Source organism: Coptis chinensis, chromosome 5 (genome assembly GCF_015680905.1).
Source record: "Coptis chinensis isolate HL-2020 chromosome 5, ASM1568090v1, whole genome shotgun sequence".
Taxonomy (NCBI): domain Eukaryota; kingdom Viridiplantae; phylum Streptophyta; class Magnoliopsida; order Ranunculales; family Ranunculaceae; genus Coptis; species Coptis chinensis.
This window is the reverse complement of record NC_141460.1, coordinates 4,027,374-4,049,531: the sequence shown is the minus strand read 5'-3', so window position 1 is coordinate 4,049,531 and position 22,158 is coordinate 4,027,374. Positions and strand designations below refer to the sequence as shown.

The following is a 22,158-nucleotide window of genomic DNA, read 5'->3' as shown; positions in this document are numbered from 1 at the left end:
AACTAGGAGTGGAAAGAATCTTCTATTCCAACTCTACTTCAATAGTATCGAGAGTAGAAATCTTTGATAAGAACTGTTACAAAAAAGAAATAGTTTTACTTCCGTTTGATATTCATTATTTATTCGGAGTAGAATTATATTCACTTTTATCGTTTTATCAAGGCGCAGGCATCTTGCCTATATAAAAAGGATGAGGAACTACGTTTGACCTGATTCAAGTCTCCCCCCAGCAGAGAGAACTTGATACATAGGCAGTTTATCCATACAAACTCTGTCAATTCAAACACCTTTCTCCCCAAAGATCGCCTACATCAGTAAGGTCAACGAAACTTAACATTTACATGCACTATGCTTAAGTTCTAATGGAGATGATGCATGGATTACAGTGAGGGCTCTTATGTTGATAGAGTTGATTTCTCATGAGGCAGATTATACTTTAATGATGGGTGGAGAAAAGCGAAAAGAAGCGATCAAGACAAATCTACGGTGTATAGTTCCATATACAATGAACCCCAATGAATGGTTTGAACTTCCGTCAATGGGATTTTTAGCTACTAATACTTTTCAGTGTGTGTTTGTCGTCATTGGAGAGAAAGAATGTACGTCATACTTTCCTTTGTGGATTGTTCATGATCCAATTTGTGTTCAGATAGCGGCAATAGGCCACACTGGAGGAGGCACACATTTTGCGAAACTTGTGCTTGAAGATGGTAGTCCTATTCCGCCACTTGCTCCAGGATGGGAGTCATTTGCATTGACAGAAGCTTGGGATTGGGCAATTATAATGGGATCAAGGATCGTGAAGTGGTATAAAAGGGTTCCAAAAAATGTTATGGATTTAGACATTTCGTAACTATCGTTGTACTGGCAAAAAAATTTGGCTTTAATATCTATTTTGTTAAGTACTCTGTAAATGGTAGAATATATATAAGTAGGGTCATTTAGTAGAAATGATACTTTGTTTTGACCAAACTTTGCAGTAGTTCTCTCCCAAGCTTCAGTTGCTATGGAAGTATGTGTTATGGTTATCCCTCACCATGAGGCACCCTAGAGCATGGGCAGAAGTACGCAACTTAGAATGACATGAAGTATGACACTGTTTGTGGCATATGTATCATTGTTTTTGTTCGACCCAATGTCACCGAACAGAGGAAGATGTTTTCAGATTTTTAAGTGGTCTGCCAAAGTATGTAATCAGAAGTGGTATAACCCTTTTTGTTTTAGTTATTTGAGTTTGAAGAGAAAATCGAGTTTTGAGTAGAAACCGAAAACTGTTTAACACACCCCGTCGCAATGTGTGTGTGGTGTGGAGACAGTTTCTTACACGGGGTGTGCAGAGATTAAATCGGGGTGTAGAGAGTATTACTCTAAATGAAACTTTGACCATTTCGAGACTAAATTTGAGAGGGTGTTTCCCGCAAAAGAGATGATGATGAGAGAAGAAGAAGTCTACGATGATGACGACAATGGAGTAACAGACGTTCTAAGAGACCGATTCCACCTATCCGCCGTTTCCATTGCAGAGTCCGAAGGTATGTATCATCATCATCTGTGGCGTATTCATTTTCTTTAATAATAATAATAATTCACTTTTCACATATGTTTTTTTCTTTGTAGCAAACAAAAACGATATGGAGATTTCTCAACCTGTTATGGTGTGTATTGCGGACCTTGCCTTCCAATTTACAGGTTAATAATAAATTCTTGAACTATTTGTTCGATTCTTTTCTTTTTGTTTTTACTTTGTTGCAGTCAATTGTTAGAATCTTGTATTTTCATCCAATTTATACGTTAGTCAATTGTCCTCATTCAACGTTGTCAGGACGTTAGTGATTGGATGAAGCCCACATGTTTTTCAGATATGCTCAATACTGAAATTTAGGGATACACATTGCGACCATCTTCTTTTTGGTAGATCTCCAAGAGATTGTTGAATCACCATAAGTGTAAATATACCTTGTTTGTGAACTAGCTCTATGTGGATTTGAAAGATATTCAGCATCTGCATCTGCATAACCGACTATTGTGGAATGCCTTTCTGATGACTAGGGTAAACTAAACCTATATCAATAGTTCTTTAGAGATATCGAAGTACATGCTTGATTCCCTTCCAATGGCGATCTTATATGCATATTGGAGTCCTTGAGATTTTTTTATGTCTGGGAACATGTGAGGAGTTGTAAATCCATTTGAGCTGGTCCTTTCGTTGGCTGTTGGTCATATGATATGTTTGTAAGAGAATAAAATATTGAAATGTGCAGAAAACATTTTACTGTTGCACTCTTTTGAACAGAAGCTTTTTACTTTGGCCTTTAGGGGTGCTTTATGTTTTCTCTTTGATTTAGTGTGTATGAAGGACATGGATTTGGGTTTCTCTACTGTCTTGTCTTAAAACAATGCTAGGAAGCAAGAATGGATCTAATATAGTGCTAACATTTTGAGATAGCAGAACAGTTAGGAAAGGACCTAGAGTTATTTGCACAACATGCAAGTCGCAAGTCTGTGAACATGGAGGATGTCATACTTTCTGGTGAGTATAGAAACAGCATTCTTGTTAATTGCTGAGTGGACATATTGTAAGTAGTTAATACCACTTTTTGTACTCTTAAAAAGTGGCGTGTAGCTGTTGAATGCTGACTCTTTTGCATTAGCGTGCAAATTTTGGAGCTGGTCCAAAGCTTTAGCCCTGAAGAGTAAGAATAAGATGTCGTTCACTCATTCCATATCTCCTAGATTTGCATAGTATGGTACCTATTGAATGATAATAATATTGTAAGTAGATTATATGTTGATAATGATATTGTAAATAGATTATATTCCCATATACACAGCCCGACTTTTGTAATGTCCACTTTCTCAGAAAATTTGGATTTTGAATGGGAAAAAAAAAAAAAAAAAAAAAAAAAAAAAAAAAAAAAAAAATAAATCAGGGTCAGTGTTAACGATATAGATAGGATTTAGCATGTCTTTTACATGTTTTAATTTTATTGATTTCCTTGCCATAAATTTATATTTCCTTGTACCCCAAGATAAAAACTTGTATATATACATAACCCCATTGAGAGAAGAGTATAAATAAGTTCCTAATCTTACATGGTATCAGTTGGACCCGCGACCTAAATCTTCTTCTTTGTTGTTTTTCTATCAGCCACTGCCTTTTTCTCATGATTTGGTGGTATAGTGCTCTCTTCCTTGATCGCACCGCCCCTTGTGTTCTCTTCTGCTGTTCTCTCTCTCTCTCTCTTCTGTCACCATTGCTGCACCAGCACCCTCCGATCACAGCCAACAGTTTCATACCAATTTGTACCACTACCCTCTCTTGTACTACTCGTTTTCAACCTGAAAAATTGCTGGTTCCTATGTCTTCGTGTTGCTGCAAACTTATCCTTTAAAATTTACTAATGACAAGCTAATCCCCATGGTATAGATATCTGAGATTAAATTTTCTTTTTCTGTTTTGAGACTTTTGGTAGTGCACTTATGGCTTTGTGTTATTTTTCTTTTTCTTAACTATTTATGGATCTATATATTATTCACTTGTCTTATTATTATCTATTTTTGGTTACATGTTAGAATGGGGAACATTCTTGCTTGCTAATATGGTTTTTCCATTTATTAGTGTTTTTATTGCCTAGTTTTTGACGTGGACATACTTCTAAAGCGTCTAAGGCCCTAAGCGTGAATACTTTTTTTGTTCCCTTAGAGTTATGTCTTACTTCATTTCAAGCATTCTTATATGTAGCTCGACAGTTTTAGTCATTGGGTAAAACCGATAGCTTTAATAATTTTTCTACTGTACATGTTTAAGTAATTTTGTCCATATGACATGATGTTTTGTATTTTTCTTTATTTAACTTTTGTTTTTTTTAATACTTTTTCAACATTTTATTTTGGAAAAACACCTGCCTCGGTAGCCTTAAGGAAACCTTCCAAGTTTTACCCCGAGGCTTGAAGTGTTTTCCAAAACATTGTGCTAATTGATATAGTCAAGGGAAAGTCTGAAGCAATAGTAGTTTTTTTTGGTGCAGTAATAATTTTCAAAATGATAGTAACAACAGTTTGATCTTTCTCTCATACAAATTATGTGATGGCTTCAATATTTGTTGTCTTGTTTTTGCTGGTTTAAAAATGCTTGACCCAAATGAAGAAAACCATGGTCAGAAAAATTGGACATAGCATATATGAGTGGGCATTGTTGTTGTTTGAACTATTAATATCAAGCAAAAGTTGAATCTTATTAAAGATGAGCATCCAACTTAAAACCAATTGGTGACAAGAGGAGAGGCCCCAAGACTTAGTATTTTTATGTGTGGCTTAACATATCCCATGTGAGGCTAAATATCTCAACACGCCCCTCATGTGTGGCATTACTTGAGCTTAACACGTGGACAAACATATTTGGGTCACATAGAGTAAACAACAGGTCCTTTGGGCCAAACACAATAATCTGCTCCAATACCATATTGAAGATTATTTTCCGTGTCAAGAAAACATATTACTTCATTAATGTTATCTTAATACATAACTCTTGTAAAATCTCTTTGATAAATTTTAAAATGCCATAGAAGGCTAGAAGGTTAAATCATCATGATCTTCATGACGATAGCTGGTATTTGGTCTAGCTCCTCATTAATGTCAACAAAGGTACTCAACTAGATATTCCTTTTAAAGCTATTCTGATTTCAACACATCTATTTGAATAGTTTTCTGGATCATCTTTTGACTACCATATCGTGTTAGTTCTAATGCCATTTTCTCAGTTGGTGTCAAATTTGACTGCTTTATAAGTTTAACTGACTATGGTTTCAGCTCATAGGAATGAGCATCTTGCTGCCTCCTTGAGATCCTTTTGTCATGAATTGAAGGGTAAAGAACCACAGAGTGAGAGGAAGCGAAAGAAAGCTTCAAAGGACAAGCCTGCATCGGATATACTTCATATCTCTTGAAGTTACCACAACATACAAAACAGGTATTTACCTAAATAAGGAATATAATGCCCTTATTGTGTAGCGTGATAATAAAAAAATTAGCTGAAGAAATGTAATAGATGATGCCCATATGTGTCAACAAAATTCTTAGTATTGTTGCAAACTTCAAACTCTTTCTAACAAATGCTCTTAATAGATGATGCCCATATGTGTCTTGTAGCTGACAAAATTCTTAGTATTGTTGCAAACTTGCAACTCTTTCTGTCTCCTAAAACTTATTGGGCTCAAAGAGTCCCAGAGACACTTGGGTGAGTGAATGTATCTTTTAAGTGCTACACTTATGTTAGTACCCTCCACTCTCAACCATTCGTGGCAAACCACGTGTCCAGACTACAAGCAGGTCGTGCATACGACATAAGGTCAGGTCGTCCAAACAATTTAGGAAACGTAACCGCTGTAAGCTGGTCAACAACATCATTAATGATAGATCATTATTTCGTAACGGAAGGGGTAAAAGCAATCATCAAGACAGCACAAAAGGGGGATCTACGCCTATATAAGGAGGCGTCTTCTCCATTCTCAAGGGAGGCTCAGATTCTCTCTATCTCCAACTCAAAAACTCAAAATGAACTATGTCTGACTTTATTCCAGATCATCAAAGAACTGGATACGTAGGCAACTCAGAGCACCGACCTGAGTTCAGTCAAACATCTCATACAAACCCTATTCTCCGAGATTGTAAGGTCATGACTAAAATGTAATGTACCTCTACATTAGTGCCATCTGTGGGGAGAAATACTTGAAAATTCATCCACTCAACTCTCTTAAACTCTCTAAAATTTTCAAGCTCACGAAGCGCGGTAATCAAAGGGAAAAGTTACCGAAATCATAGATTTGCAAGTGACAATTGGAGAGAAACAATCCGTAGAATCGATGAATGGCAATTTAAATCGAACAACCAGGTCGCCACATTCAAATCAGATAAGTACTCCTTTCAAAACTCTATTACTGCTAACTTTGAAATCATTTGTTTCTGGTCCAACAAAATAATTATGTTGCCAACAAGCTACATCAAATAAATGTTCAGATGAGTTATTTCTGCTCAAGATCACTACGGATGGTTCACTTATGAATTCACGTGAGATTTGGCTGGTTTATTTCTTTTGGTTTGAATCAGTGACAACACAGATCTAGGAATCTAGCTGACATTCCTGTGTTGGTTCAACCAATCTCAAACAGACATTTCATAGCATGCCAATCTATGGACCTATATCAATGAGGAAAAGCGCACACCAACACACAGAGCTATATCAAAACCTCAGTCAGATCTCATGCAAAGTCCTCAGCCAAGTCGTCCTCCTCCAGGTCATCCTCAGCCTGGTCGTCCTCATCTAGGTCGTCCTCTTCCAGGTCGTTCTCAGCCAGGTCGTCCATAAAGTACCACCTAACAACGTGCGCGCCGCCGAGATCTTTTCGAATTGGGGTCGCACACGTGATTCTAACAACTCTAGCCAAAGTTATGACCAAAATACCAAAACGCATCCAGCCAGGTCGTCCATCTCCAGGTCGTCCTCAGATCAACACAACTACCATGGAAGCACAACTACAAGCTATGGTAGATCAAATCAAGTTCCTCCAAGAACTATTCACCACGCTCCAACAAGATAACCAAGCTATGCGCGAGCAAACCACTTCCAACACCAACAACGTGCCTCCAGACGCCATCGACAACAACGCGGTCACAACCCTCACTACAACCATTAATCAACGCCTTGACGATCTCACCCAACGACTACACAAAACATGCGAAAAAGCCAGCGCAGCCCAGATCATTCAGAAGATGCTCCAGTTATACAAGGTGTCACCATTCACCACAGAAGTCAAGGACAAACAGCCTCCTACTGACAACCATAGTATCATCAATGTGCAATCTGACAACTCAAAGCATCATCTGACTCAGATCCTCCTGCATCACTCAGCTCAGTCGTCTTCCTCTATATCGTCCTCCTCCTCCAGGTCGTCCTCAATCAGGTCGTCCATCATATCAGCACATCATCAAGCCAGGTCATCCTCAGCCAGGTTGTCCATCGACAAGACATCATCAAGCCAGTCATAGCCCGGTCATCATCGGCCAGTCGTCCTCCTCCGTGTCGCCCCTCATCCAGTCATCCATCGATCGGTAGCATCATCACCAGTCGGACAAAACAAAAAGGTGATTTTAGAGGGGAAAACCGTGGATTTTGACCTTGAAAATGGCCACCGAAGCTTCATGGTGACAGCGTGCGCATCGCCGAGATCTTTCCGAATTGGGCTCACACGCGTGATTTTGACAACTGTAGCCAAAGTTATGGCCAAAATACCGAAACACATACAAACTTACTCCAATTAGCTAAAGATCATTTCATCCTCGAAGCGAACTCATCCTCGGATCGCCTTTATCCTCAAGTCACTCATCCAAATTCCAGTCGCCCTCAAGATAGGCAATCCCACCATTTCATCCTCATAATGTACTCATTCTCAACTCAGCTCATTCTCATCCTCAGCTCAGGTCGTCCTCAAGACAGGCCGAACCAGTGAGTCGCTTGAATTGCAAAATGGAAGCTCACTCCCTTGCAGTTTATTGCAAGCCAATCAAGCTGGAAGCTAGCCATAGCCATCTCCGAACTGGAACAACTTATTTCACTTGGGCTAAACAACATTAACACCCACAAAGGGCTGCTTCTACTACGAACTGGGGGCTAGTGATAAGCACGCCAGCTAAATGTTAACGATTAATCATAGTAATGCCCCCAAAAGGCTTACTAATCAACCAGTTCAAATGGCATCTACGACAACAATAGCGCCCCCAAAATGCTAGCTATCAACCAATCAGCTTGACGCTCTACTAAGGATCAAGTTCGAACCACGCACTACGATCGCAATCAAGGACGCTCAACGGGAAACAACCATAGTGACGCCCCCAAAAGGCTAGCTATCAACCATAGTTACGCTCTCAAAAGGCTAGCTATCAATCATAGTGACGCCCCCAAAAGGCTAGCTATCAACCATAGTGACTCCCCCAAAAGGCGTACAATCAACTTAACACCAACGCCAGGGTTAAGCTTGATTTAACCATAGTGACGTCTCCAAAAGGCTAGCTATCAATCATAGTGACGCCCCCAAAAGGCTAGCTATCAATTATAGTGACACCCCTAAAAGGCTAACTATCAACAAAAATGCCTCCAAAAGGCGTACAGTCAACTTAACACCAACGCCATGGTTAAACTTGATTCAACCATAGTGATGCCCCCAAAAGGCTAGCTATCAACCATAGTGATGCCCCCAAAAGGCTAGCTATCAACTATAGTGATGCCCTTAAAAGACTAGCTATCAACCATAGTGACGCCCCCAAATGGCTAACTATCAACAAAAACGCCCCGAAAAGGCGTGCAATCAACTTAACACCAACGCCAGGGTTAAACTTGATTCAACTATAGTGACGCCCCCAAATGGCTAACTATCAACAAAAACGCCCCCAAAATGTGTGCAATCAACTTAACACCAACGTCAGGATTAAGTTTGATTCAACTGTAATTACCACTCAAAGGCTAATTATCAGTCAAAACCAATCTACAAACTACAATTTACGATCTACGCACTATGAGCTACAATCTGCGCACTACCACATCAACTCCCAACAAAGCTCTAAGCAACAAACAACATCTAGCCTACAAACACAGAAAATTCAATTCGCATCAATCTCCATTTTCAACCAAGTAAGACACGCGGTCTCCTTTCTTATCTTTCTTTACAACACTATTCTACAAACAGTGATATAAAGAAAGGGGGCTATGTCAGTACCCCCCACTCTCAACTACTCGTGGCAGACCACGTGTCCAGACTACAAGCAGGTCGTGCATACGATCTAAGGTCAGGTCGTCCAAACGACTTAGAAAACATAACCGTTGCAAGCTGATCAACAACATCATTAATGACAGATCATTACTTTGTAACGGAATGAGTAAAAGCAATCATCAAGACAACACAAAAGAGAGATCTACGCCTATAAAAGAAGGCGTCTTTTCCATTCTCAATGGAGACTCAGATTCTCTCTATCTCCAACTCAACAACTCAAAATGAACTACGTCTGACTTGATTCCAGTTCATCAGAGAACTGGATACGTAGACAACTCAAAGCACTGACCTGAGTTCAGTCAAACATCTCATACAAACCCTATTCTCCGATATTGTAAGGTCATGACTAAAATGTAATGTACCTCTACAACTTATAAGTTATAACAGCTATTAGTGCTATCTGTTTTGCGAAGAGATATGATAGACCAATGTCGAGAAAGGCTACAGTAAAAAAACAGATTATGCAATGCACACTCTGCTTTTAAACAGTCTTACTAAACATAGATGGGGCAGCCAAAGGGAATCCTGGACCTGCGAGTTCGGGTGGAGTGATTCATGATACTAATAGGGTCTTTTTGTAGGAGGTTTTACTTTCTATATAATGGCTGTGTTTCTAACAACAAAGCCAAGTCGTGGGCTTTATGGAAAGGCAGTGACACTGTTGCACTGTAGAAACTCCAATGTCATTATTGAAACTGATTCAATTCACAAGTGCTTTTCTCTTGGTTATACTCTCCTGGTTTAATGCCCTGACGTCTTTTTCCTTCATTGCGGCGGTGCGGACAGATGCTTCAAGATCATTTTATGCAAGTGGAAGTAAGGCAAGTTCCTTGCAAATGCAATCAAGCGGCTAACTGGATGGCAAAACTTTAACGTGTAGTTTAGTTCCGTACGAGATTTTGTACCACTCCCCTGTAGAGTTATATTTTGTATGCAGATGTAATAGGATGTTACTATCCAAGAACTACTAGAGCTCTCTTTCACGCAAGTTTAAATAAATAAAGTGCTAATTTTCTTTTAAAAAAAAGAAGTATCTTCAAAGTGATTGTGGTAGACATTTCCAATTTCCTACATGTAATCTGAAGGTGAAAAAACAACTATATGTGGAATTTCAAATGACTCGAGGAAGGAGACGACGTAGGAAAATCTAAGCTTCCGATCAATTTCGTTGTGAGAAAGATGCTGATAATGCCCAGCTCGCAGCAAAGATACCATACCAAAACTAGATTACGGGTAAGGGTGGAATTTGAGCCGAGGGCTCGGAGCTCGGCTTGGGTTTGGCTCATTTAAGCTCGGCTCGAGCTCGCTCGTTTACTATATGAGCCGAGCTCGAGCTCAAATTAAAGCTCATGTAACAAATGAGTTTGATAAAACTCGGCTCGTTTAGCTCAAATAGCATATTTATAGTGTAAAATAACCGAGGGCTCGGAGCTCGGCTTGGGCTTGACTCGTTTAAGCTCGGCTCGAGCTCACTCGTTTAATATATAAGCCGAGCTCGAGCTCAATTTAAAGCTCGTGTAATTAGCGAGCCGAATTTGAGCAAGGTAAAACTCGGCTTGTTTAGCTCGAACTCCACCCTTAATTACGGGGCAATGGGATACCACATTAGCTACTTATCAAAACTAGATTACGGGGCAACGGCCAACGGGATTGGATCAGCAGTCAAACTTTGGAATTTGGATTTACTGCCCCCATATCAACAAAATCGTGGTGGGGCAATTGTTGGCGTGTTGCAGACTTGCAGTATGACTGTATTGAGTCTATGACAAAAGTACTATTCTGCTTCAGCTTTTCTCCAAAGTACCCATGCAGATGAACCATTTTCATATCACTCGTCCTAACATAACATCACAAAATCAACAGTTAACAGAGATGATGTTTTGCAATTTTCATGTATAAGTGAACGTGGGATATGTCTGCCATGATGGAGGGCCACCCCTTTGGGAAAAGCTTCAATCCTTTGATGACTAAGTCAGAGAACAAGGAAACATATGGAACGGCTTTAACCCTGACATGCTGATTATTGATGTACTCCCAATTTCCTATACTTAGTAGCTGAGTGCTGATTTGCTATCAAAAGGCTACCCAAAAGAGTGGCCAGAGGTTCTTAAAAACCGGAGAAATTGGTTGCAGACTTGCAGTGTTTCTTTTGGTGCTTTCACTCTTTTTAGGCTATATATATATATATATATATATATATATATATATATATATATATATATATATATATATATATATATATCCATTTGAGGATCTAACTTTCCATTCACCGTGGTCGACTACTCGACTGTGGACAAGATTTAGACCACTTTTTTTTTCCCAATTTTCACTTTGAGATAAAATTAGGATGTTATTAATATTGTTATTGGTTGGTTTTAATCTGTCGAAATGAATAAAACAACATATACCCAAAAAACAAGTGATCCAAAATATATGTTAGCTCTATTATGGCGGACCATCATGCTAATAATATGGATACAACTAACCGAGTGTACTAAAAATCGGTCTAGGCGGTCTATAGGCGCTAGGCGGTGCCCGACCGACTCACTTAGACCTAAGTCGTTTAAAAAATCGGTTGACCAATTAAGCAGACTAATCAGCTTCAAGGCAGTCCAGTCAAGTTTTTTTTTTTTTTTTTTTATGATTAAATGTCGAAAATTAAAGACCCGGGTATTTTTCGAGCTCTATTAAAATTCCACGTCATCTCCTATTAAAACGGGAATTTCTCTTCTATTTGAAAAACGGAAATTCTCTCCTATTATAACGGGAATTCCTTTCCTATTAAAACAAATTCTATCTAACACTTTTAATTAAAGCGGGAATCATTCTCCTATTAAAATGAGAATTCTTCTCCTATTGAAAAAGGAAAATCTAGCATATCTAACTAAAACGGGAATTATTCTCCTATTAAAACATGATCTCTCTCCAATTGAAAAAACAGGTTTTTAAAACTTAATTAAAATTTTATTTAAAACAATTTGTTAGAAAATTAAAACGGGTCAGCTACTAAAACGGTAGTTGATGTTCACCTTTTGCATATCTTAGAGATTTGAATCTCTTATTGGACAAAGTGTGAATTCAAAGATAAGTCCTTACTCACGATCTTCATGTGCGTATAGTTTTTTAGTAGGGATTCGAACCAACCTAAATTCTAGGACCACTTATAACTTGGTTTTACTCTTTTAGGAAACTAGTGAGTAAGTTTAGCTATGATTGTATTAATACTACTACTTGGTTTCTTTTAATGCATAAAAAATGAAAACCTTAAGTTACGTAAACATGCAACTAAGATTGACTAAAACAAAAGTGGAGAGTTAATTTTCCTCATGTGAAGATAACCTCTATTGTGTGATTTTAAGTTCTTGCATCTTAATCTTCCTAGAACTCATAGACAAGTCCTAATAAAAATTAACTTGATCTCTAACACTATGACTTATCTCTAAGATCATACATGCTAGCATGTAGAACCAAAGCAATTATTTATCTCTAAGCTCATCACTTTAATTCCTAACTAGACTCTACGCCAACTACTATTTTGGGATAGGATGTAGGTCTAGTTGTTCTTCCTAAACAAACTTACTAAAATCAAATAACAAAGGTTATCCCTCACATGAGCATCATTAACCCCCCACAAAGGGAAGGTTTAGCTCATGATCCTTAGGATAAAAGAAAAAAAGTGCATAATATAAATATCAAATGAGAGAGAGAGAACAAAAAGAAGAAGAAACTATATTTATGAACTCACTTGCATTTAGATTTATTTTGAACTAGAAGAACACAAAGTTTCTTCCATTAAAACTATTACAAGCTTTCTCTAAAAACTAAAAACTAAATAAAAACTAAGACTAAGGAAATAAAATAATGCATGGTAAAGGAAAAGAAGTCAAGGGAGTAAATGGAGTGTCTCCTCCCTTGTTTTGTTTTCTTCTCCATTTGAGAGAAATCTCATTTCCTCCTATGTGAAACACCAAACCACATTTACTTCCTTCTTAACCACACAATCCACAACAAAGTGACACCTATCTTTTTTCACTATTAGCATCTAATCTCATCTAACTTTATTAACTACATGCAAAGTGTCACTTTTGCACCAATTATTTACACCTTTGTCTTGACTTGTATGATGACTCATCAAATCTTGTAGGCCCGCATAGTGGGTCCACGCGCAGTCCAGTGGCGGTTCGGTCTTTTGGCAATTTTACAATATCCCACCTATGCGTAGAGTTCATCGCCCTGATTGTCTGAGCAGCTCACTTGTCGATTCGAGTCCCCGGTTCAAGAGGTAATGGCCGTAAGTTTGATGCTTATGTGCGGATTTATTGGGCTTCACATGGCTGATTTGGAAGAATTCATATATACATCGTTCTCCGTGCTTTAACACAGGTTTAACCAATATTTTCATATTTACTGCGAATACCTGCAAAAGTACGAAAATTTACTCATTTCATGATTATTAAACACATAATTAACCAAATTTATATGTCTCAATGGGGTTTCATATTACAGTTTTGGGTGTTTATCACACTACCCCCAAACAGCACTTTGCTTGTCCTCAAGCAAAGAAAAGACATTAAAACATATAAGTGGCCAAAAATGTGTAGTCCTAACTAATACTCGTTTCGCAGAGTGCCGTTGCATTGACCATATGCAAAAAGGCCTTAAACCACTAGGAATTCCCTAGTGGACGAGTTATAGCCTCGTGAGAGTTTTCCAGATAAGATACTCACAAACTTCATTTATAATACAACGACTCAGTGACAAAAACTCGTTTCCTAAATTAATCTCAGATATCCATACATCTCCTTAGCAGGGAACGAGGATTGATTTCTTTGAATCTCAAGTTAATATGCATTCAATAATTAAAACATCTACATATGATCATGCATGCAGTGAACTTTTCATTGAAATGTACTAGCAGGGTCATTTCTGGATCCTTTGGAGAGCGTACCTAAATGGGTTCTCACAAGTATGTGTCGAAACACAAATTCGCTCATAATTTTTCCACTTCGGTTTTGCTAACTCCAGTGTGCAGTGGGCACACATTTCCTCACATACTCAATGACAGTCAGAGGAGCCGAGGTCGATCAATCACATCTACTACTTATTATCACACCATCCTACTCCTAATTAAGCTAGAGGTCTTTATTAGGTATTATGGGGCTTAGGTAGTAGTGTAGAAGAAAATGGAAATGGATAATCAAAAATGATAAGTATGAGAGAATAGGGTCTTCAAGATATTTACACTCAAGAAATCTTTGTTTTCTTTTCCTGCTTCTACCTGAGTTTTCCTACTTTGTTCTTAAGCCTTGTACTTATTTCACACTCTATTTTATTTTTTATTTTTTGAAACAAGAAGCTTAAGAAACATAATTCTATTTTTCTTGGCTAAAGCAAGTAACTAACTTTTATTTAGGTCAAATCTTTCTCTTTACCTTTCTACATTTCATCCTATTTCTCATACTCATCACTTAGGTAGGTTCTTCTATTTAGATTTAATAGATGGATAAGGAATTTTTGGTGAAAGTGAAAGGTTTAATGAAAGGTTCAGTAGAGTGACTAGCGGTAAAATTTGTAACAGGTAAGAATTTTTAGCTATGTCGATCCAAAGAAGGCCTAAATTCTCACCTAGGATTCGGGTGGTGATCAAGTAAGTAGACGCGTGATTTTCTCTATTCGGAAAAACTACTCCTCTATGTCATTACTCACATATCACACATATCGAGGCTTTTTGGTTAGATTCTCACAGAGATTGATCGTTTAAGTAACTAACCGTTGGTTCCGTAAACTTATCGCTATGTACAATCGATGATACTCGGCATGAATGTTCATGAAAAGATGTATAAACTATTGCATACGTATTATCTTAAATTTCTTAAAAACAAATCCTAATTCGGATACTAATGTGAGATTTCTAGACAATTTTCATCATTGACAAGGAAACAAGACTTTCTCACTAAGTACAATTATTAATAAAAACTATATACAGGCTACAATTTGCCTAATTTTTGCTACAGGTTTAAAGCACCCCGAAACAGAATGATGCTTAGTCCTCGAAGTATCAAAAGATAAAGAAAGAAATTACCTGAGAACCGTGAGCAAAATTAGGTCTAGATTGCTGGAACAGAAAGGTTGGAGAATATAATATATTATACAAAAAGAAATAATGAAAAATAATAGCACACGAAGCATAACTATTTAGCTAGATATATGTATAATGGCATGCTCAAATTTACCATCCAGCAAGATGTGTTGGTCTGGTGTCCTCAAGAATGAAATGCATTTCCTTAGCATCACGCCAAAAGATAATAGTCTGCCAAATTTCTGCCCATTCTTTGTCTCCGGATTTGTTCAAATGTGTCCTCATTTTTTCATCCTTCGGGTAACAACGAACATGCCTCAAGTACCGAGCGGGACGTTTCCATTGCCTAAACATTAATGAACGAATGATTTTGTTTGTTGGGCACATAGAATCTACCTTGACCCAGTCATGAAAACTATGGGAAATGTGTCTTCATGATTCGGCAAGCGATTACAGGTAAAAGTATATACTGATCCTGAAAAGTGTGAGCTCGTTTCAGATTAGAGATAACACAACCTAAGATATTAAATTATGTATGACCTTGAGCCAGTGCATTGAATACTACACAGGCAGCCTCATTGGCAGTGGAAAAGTGCCAATCTCCCATGATGTTCAGGAGTATAAACAACATCGCAGTCCCCATGTTCATGGTCATGCTTGCTAAGGGAATGGTGATGTCGCACCATGGCACATGGCCATCTCCTTCTCGTGTAATCCCAAGGCCATCACCGTAAGTTTCGTGAAAAACATGCCAATGAAAGGAACGGTAAGAATTGTGATAGATGTAATGCCATGATGCGGCCGACTCGTGATATGGAAGATCCAAAGTTAGGGCAAGCTATTGTTCAGAAAAAATATGATGTGTGTCACCAACTAGGATTGTGAAACCGTCTAAGTAGAAGCCATGCGCATGGTTGAATGCTGGTGTGTCCTCCATATTAGCATAAAAGTATGCAACCAAACTTGGAGAATAAGTTTGGTCAGGTCGAAAAACTAGGGAAGACCACCCAATGTTAGTGATGTAGTCACGGAAGAGATGGCCATAAGTATTGGAATCCATCATAAACTGAAAGGATTGCTCAGGAATGATTTTTGGAGGTATCATGTTTGATGAAGATGCAATGTTTGATGAAGATGTCATGGTGGATGAAGTAAAGAAAAGGGTAAGGATAAAGGCAAACTAGATGGATAAATGAGTATGGAAGAAAATAGACCCTCCTGTAATAAAATTGAAAATCACGTGTTAAAATTATTTTAGTCACAACCTAAATGATGACAATTCTAGTAAGCATTTCTTACAAAAGAAAATATAAAGATAATAACAAAATTCATAATATGACCAAAAATGCAATGATATATTCGATTATTTATTTATTGACTTAGGATTATTATTTTATTTTTATTCAATCATGGATTATTATGTTGATTTCGGAGACGCATATCGTGCACCAGACTATTTAGTTCTTCAATTTGTTGGCTGAGCTGCATCTGAATGTCCCTTTGGCTGGCAGAGAGTGTAGTTTGATTCTCCATTAGGAGAGCGTGATTTTGCAAGGACTGAGAATGATTTTCCAAGATTTCCTCCTGTTTAGCATCATGCATTGCTTGATGTTCTTAGAAATCCTTAAGAGTTGTAATGATGATATTCTGACGAGCATGCCGTTTCCGCATGCCTTGATGAAGAAATTGAATGCCTTCCATAGGATTAAAAATGTTTATCATGGCATTTTCATCAAAGAAATGTTCAGAGTTTGAGCTTGAGTCTTTCTGTTCATCTGTCAGAGTATCAGGAGTCCAAAAACCAATGGAGTAGTCTGTGTGGAGTACACTAATATTTGCTCTTTGAAGGGGTGTCTCTGGAGAAATTACTGGATAACCCCAACGCATCATAATTTGCGTGACTAAAGTAGGTAGAGGTGCTGACCTTCTCGTTTTCCCGGTGATCGCGTTTCAGAGGTGTTGGATTAGACAAAAATCATCCCTTTGAGTCTGCAAAATCCAAAGTAGGTGAAGTTGAGGCTTTGTGACTTCTGATTGGTGTGATGTACCTACCACATTGTGTCCCAACCAGTGGAGCACAACTCGTTGATTCTATTTCAAATAGCGTTGAAGAACAACGTGATGTCTATTTCCGACTTCACCATGAGATACGGTAGCTTGTAGTAAAGTTTTGACGGAATCAAATGATGACTCTGGAAAAAGGAACTCCTGGGTATTCATTGGGATTTGAAGTATGTCGGAGATAATTTCTCTAGTCAATTCAAATCGTCGTCCATAGGCATTGAAGTAGAATTTTCCATTTTCAGGTCTGCTAAATTGGTAGAACATCAAAACCAATTCTCGAATAACCAAAGAAATTTGAATGATAGAAGAAAGGCCCATCCTCGACGTACAATTTCGGTGTCAAAATAAGGAGAAAACCCGCCATCTTCAAAAAAATTCAAGTAGTCTTTCTCAGGCATTATTTTTCTTGGTTGATCCATTTGGAAGTATTACGGAGGGAAGGATAGTGAAGAATGCTTGAAATGAGAATGGCTGAAAATAAGAGATTTATAGCCAATCCATGAGTCTGTACCAATCAGGATTCCAAGTGTAGTTAAATCTAGAATTAATCTATGAAAACACAAGTGACTCATGTGTTGTTGTGACACCTACCTTTAGGAACAGCAACAATGGGTATCCATAGTAAGTCTTTTCATATCAGAATCCCAAAAACAATTAATAAGATGTTTCAATGTTAGAAAATACGGAGAAAAGTTTCAAAGGGCAGTTAGACCTACACGTAATTTCAGAATTGATGATCATACCTCAATAATAGAAAATGGATAGAATAATCAAGCTGCGTGTATGACAAGTGTTAGGCGTACCGTGTAGCGTGCACAATCTATTCCGAAAACAATAAGTTGAGATTGATTTATTTTGGTGCGTTATTGATTTTGCTTATTTGTTATTGTTTTGATAACTATTTTATGTTTATGATAAGGTAAAAATACAACTAATATACACAATTATTAAATAGGGTACTTCTCCATTTAATACGTAACCCGTACAAATGGTGGAGAATTATTTAACACACCATAGTAATATACAAAGCGACAAAAGATGTCGGTTACATAGATCTAGACATTCTGGAGCATGTTATGCATGAGCGACAGTAGAACAATGATAAACACGGTTATCACGAATACTGTGACAGCCCATTCGCATTGCTCCTATTCCAATTGCTCGATCGGATTCATTATTTTAAATGAAAAGATAATATGTGAAGATAAAGTTGTGAGAGTGAGAGAATGGGATGAGTGAAAGTGGATGAGGAGAGTTGGATTTTATAATGGAAAATCTGATCGTTGGGTATCTAACCGTTGGGTATCTAACCGTTTGGATCAGTCCGTTGGGTTTAGAGAGTAGACCCAGTGCATCAAGGAACAAACTAATATATTAGGAATTACAATAATTGCATAACATAAATAATTTCTCATTCAAACCGTCTGGAGATACAAAATTATGAGAAATCAAACGATAAATAATTTTTCATCACTAGAAAAATAAAAATGCAGTGCATAAGGGAAATAAATGACATAGTCATTTCTAAACCAAGGGAAATAAACAGCTACTGGGAATCCTCCGGGTTAGCAGAAAATGAACCAGGGTTTCTGATAATAGTAAAATTGATAGTTTTACTAATGAATAAAGCGATGAAACTTTAAACGAAAGTAAAACTACGAACTGAACTTATACTAGACTTATCAAATATTTCTACTCTCGATACTATTGAAGTAAAGTTGGAATAGAAGATTTGTTCCACTCCTAGTTCTTTAGCATTCAAGTTTCCTACGACTATCAATCCTACCAAAGTCAATGAGAGAATTACAAATTATACTACAAAATGCTACGAAATACTAAGGTTTGAATCTAGAATAAGAATTAGGGGGGAATTGAATCCACCTTGAATCCAACTTAAGAACCAGCATAGATTGTTGTAATCCAATTCTTACATTCTTACGGTAAGAATTGGTCGTTCTAATCCCTAATTATACATGGCATCTCTACCAATTCATAACTAGCATGTGAGGAAGTCCACCCATTCTCATGGCAAATCAACTCCCTTCTAGAGTGGAATAGACTCTTACAACGATTTTACACTACACAATCAAGTTTTCATCAAGGTTTCATCAAACCCCTCTAATGGAGGTTTAGCCTCGATTCATCAAACTATCATTTCCAATTGAAATTGAATAAGACATAATATAAAAATTCTACCTTTATTGAATTTAACTAAACAATAATTGAAATCTAAATTAACAACTAAGAATTGAATAACAACTAATAACTGAATTTAGATCTAAGTAATTCAATAAATAACAAAATTGAATTTAACAAGAACTAGCTATTTTATTTATCTAATGAATGATATTCAATGATTCAAATACTTAATCTAAAACAAGGAATGAAACTAATTAATGGAATGGAAACTAATTAATTAACTAATTCAAAACTCAAAAACTAGATCTAGAACTAAGGTTTAATGGCTACTCTAATGGCTACCTTCTAACCTAAGCTAATTGATACTTAAGAGCTAAGTCTTGTGTGTGGAAATGGAGGAGACTAGATCCACATTTTCGTTGGGCCGGAAAATCGAGCCTAAAGCCCAATTTCTTCAGTCCACAGGGATCTTTTCAGCTGGCTTTGACTTTAACAAGCTTTTCGTTCAGTTCTGCTCCTCTGATTGGGTCAAGGTTTGGACCATTGGAAAGCTCTTTCCGAGCCGGTTGTTTTGACATAAGGTACGCCCAATTCCAAGGCCTGAGTCCAAAGATACGATCTTTGGAAGTTCTGCTGACTTTTGTGTGTTGTTTCTACCCACGTTGACTCTGACTTTTCAGCTTCTGACCGGGCTTTACAAAGGCTTTTTCTCCTTGAATCTTGGCCTATAATCATAAAACTTCTTAGCAACCAACCCTTGCTCCATTATATCACCAAAGTGGCACATTTCTACACATAATTGAGTTCAATGCCTAAAATACATAAAAGCACGTAATTAGCATTAACTCTTATTTATTACTCACATAATTTATCTAAAAGTATTATTGTTAAGGGGTTAAAACTACAGTTTTGGGCTCTTATCAAACCACCCCCAAACAGCATTTTGCTTGTCCTCAAGCAAATATGAGAAATTAGCATAAGTGACCAAAAATGGAGTTCTAACTAATCTCGTTTCGCCAAGTGTGATTGCATTGACCATATGCAACAAGGCCTTCAACCACTAGGAATTCCCTAGTGGACGAGTTATAGCCTCGTGAGAGTTTTCTAGTGAAGGTACTCACAAACTCCATCTATACTACAACGACTCAGAAATAAAACTATTGTTTCCTTATCTATGTCTCAATTATCTATATATCTCACTAGCAATGAAGACAGAATAATCAAGTCGAAACCTAAGCTAATATATGCATAATAATCAATCATCTATGAATAAACATATATACAATGAGTAATACTATGAGATGAACTAGCGTGTCCGTTTGAAAACTTCGAATAAGCGTCCTTAAGTAGGTCCTCACATAAATGTCAAGACAAAACCACTCGATTTTTCCGCTTAAGTTTTATCTACTCCGAGCAGCGTGGGCACACTTTACTTTACAATCTCAATGACACACAAGGAAGTCGGAGTCGATCAAACACATCTGCCACTTACTATCACACTAACCTATTCCTAATTGAGCTAGAGGTCTTTATTAGGTGTTGCGGGGATTAGGAGATGGTTTAAGAAGGAAAGAAATGGATATTCAAAGAGGACAAGTCTGAGATAATATAAGCTTCATATTATGCAACTAGAGAAACCCTTGTTCTTTACTTTTACTTCTACACTTTGTTTCCATCCTTAGTCATATTTTTTTTTTCTTTTTCTTTGGCTTTTGACTCCTTGATTCTATATTTGGAGTTCTAACTCTTTATTATTTTTTATTATTATTATTTTTTTTTTATTTGGATGGAAACTTACTTTTCTCATCTAAAGCGACTAACGAATTCTTGATTTCGAAGGTTCTTCTCTTTTCTATTCTTCATCTCTATTCTCAGACTTATTCAAAGAATTGGGTAGGTTGATTTTTTATTTTGTTTTGTTTTATAACAGGGTAAAGGATTTGCGGTTTATGAAAGGCTCAAGAAAGGCTCAGAGGGGCGACTAGCGGAAAATAATTCATAGGTTTGAATTTATGGCTATATCGATCCAAAGAAGGCCTAAATTCTCACTTAGGATATGGTATAGTAATCAAACAAGTGGACGTGTGATTTCTCTATCCGGATTTTACTTCTCCCTTGTGTTATTTCTCAAATGTTCACTCATATAAGACTTTAGGCTATATTCTCACAGGATTTGTAGAATAAGTACTCTAACCTAGATTTCAGAAACTTACTGTCAACAATTATAGATACTCATGTAACATATTTATAGATAGATGCAAGGATTATTACCTACATATTAGCCTAAGTTTTTAAAAACTATTCTAATGCAAAAGCTACGTAAGACTTCTAGATTATTGAGAGCATAGAGAAAGAAAACAATACCAATATTTCTAAGTGTATAGCATTCTTTTTATTTATATTTTTAAAAAAATTGAATTTTTTTAACTAGAAAACAAGTGCATATTATACATATCTATATCCTAACAGATGCCTTAATTACACGTGTTTCTATGCCCCCCCCCCCCCAAACAAGAAGCATGATTTGTCCTCAAAGTATTTAAATAATAGTGTAGAGAAATACCATGGAAACGCGTGAAATTCTAGAACATCTGCAAAACAAGGTTAAACATACTAATATAGAAAATAAAAACTGACCAACTCTATAAGAGTTCCACCCGTTATGGATAATGAGAAATAATTTGCTTGGGACATAAGTAGACACTAACTAAAATAAAAACTAACCTTAACTCTCATTTAAGCATTTTCCTCATTCCCCTCTCCAAAGAGAGGAGGTTCCTTCGCATCCTGCCATGCCATGATAACTTGTCAAGCCCGCCGCCGTGTGTCGTCAACTTGTGCTAACCTGTCTAGTGTTACTATATCTGATGGGGTGTAAGGAACAACCAAATGAGGTTGCACCTGCCATCCCGGCCAAGTCATTACTCGAAATGAGTGAACCACCCAATTGGTGGGTCTCATGACTTCAACCCTTTCTGTGAAACGGGCACAAAAAACAGGGAAGAAACATAGCATAATACGGCAAACTAAAATAGGCATAAGAAGGTACTTATG

At 37.3% G+C, this 22,158-nt stretch overlaps 1 protein-coding gene across 4 annotated transcripts; it reads left to right on the top strand.

Annotated features, from left to right (window-relative positions):
* Positions 1-1,368: 1,368 nt before the first annotated feature.
* On the top strand, positions 1,369-9,852 carry LOC147496337 (Histone superfamily protein). 4 transcript variants are annotated; one of them, XR_015194676.1, is made up of 6 exons: positions 1,370-1,532; positions 1,618-1,689; positions 2,450-2,530; positions 2,652-2,693; positions 4,817-4,969; positions 9,609-9,852. XR_015194676.1 is itself a non-coding variant. In XM_086559334.1 (6 exons), the coding sequence occupies exons 1-5, from the start codon at positions 1,427-1,429 to the stop codon at positions 4,944-4,946; spliced, it is 438 nt and encodes a 145-aa protein (XP_086415460.1). In that variant the 5' UTR covers positions 1,371-1,426; the 3' UTR covers positions 4,947-4,969; positions 9,609-9,852. The 4 variants fall into 4 exon arrangements, 3 of the variants coding, with proteins under 3 accessions (XP_086415464.1, XP_086415460.1, XP_086415463.1); XM_086559334.1 differs by having other exon boundaries at positions 1,371-1,532; positions 4,810-4,969; XM_086559338.1 differs by lacking the exon at positions 9,609-9,852 and having other exon boundaries at positions 1,369-1,532; positions 4,817-5,128.
* The last annotated feature ends 12,306 nt before the right edge of the window (positions 9,853-22,158 follow it).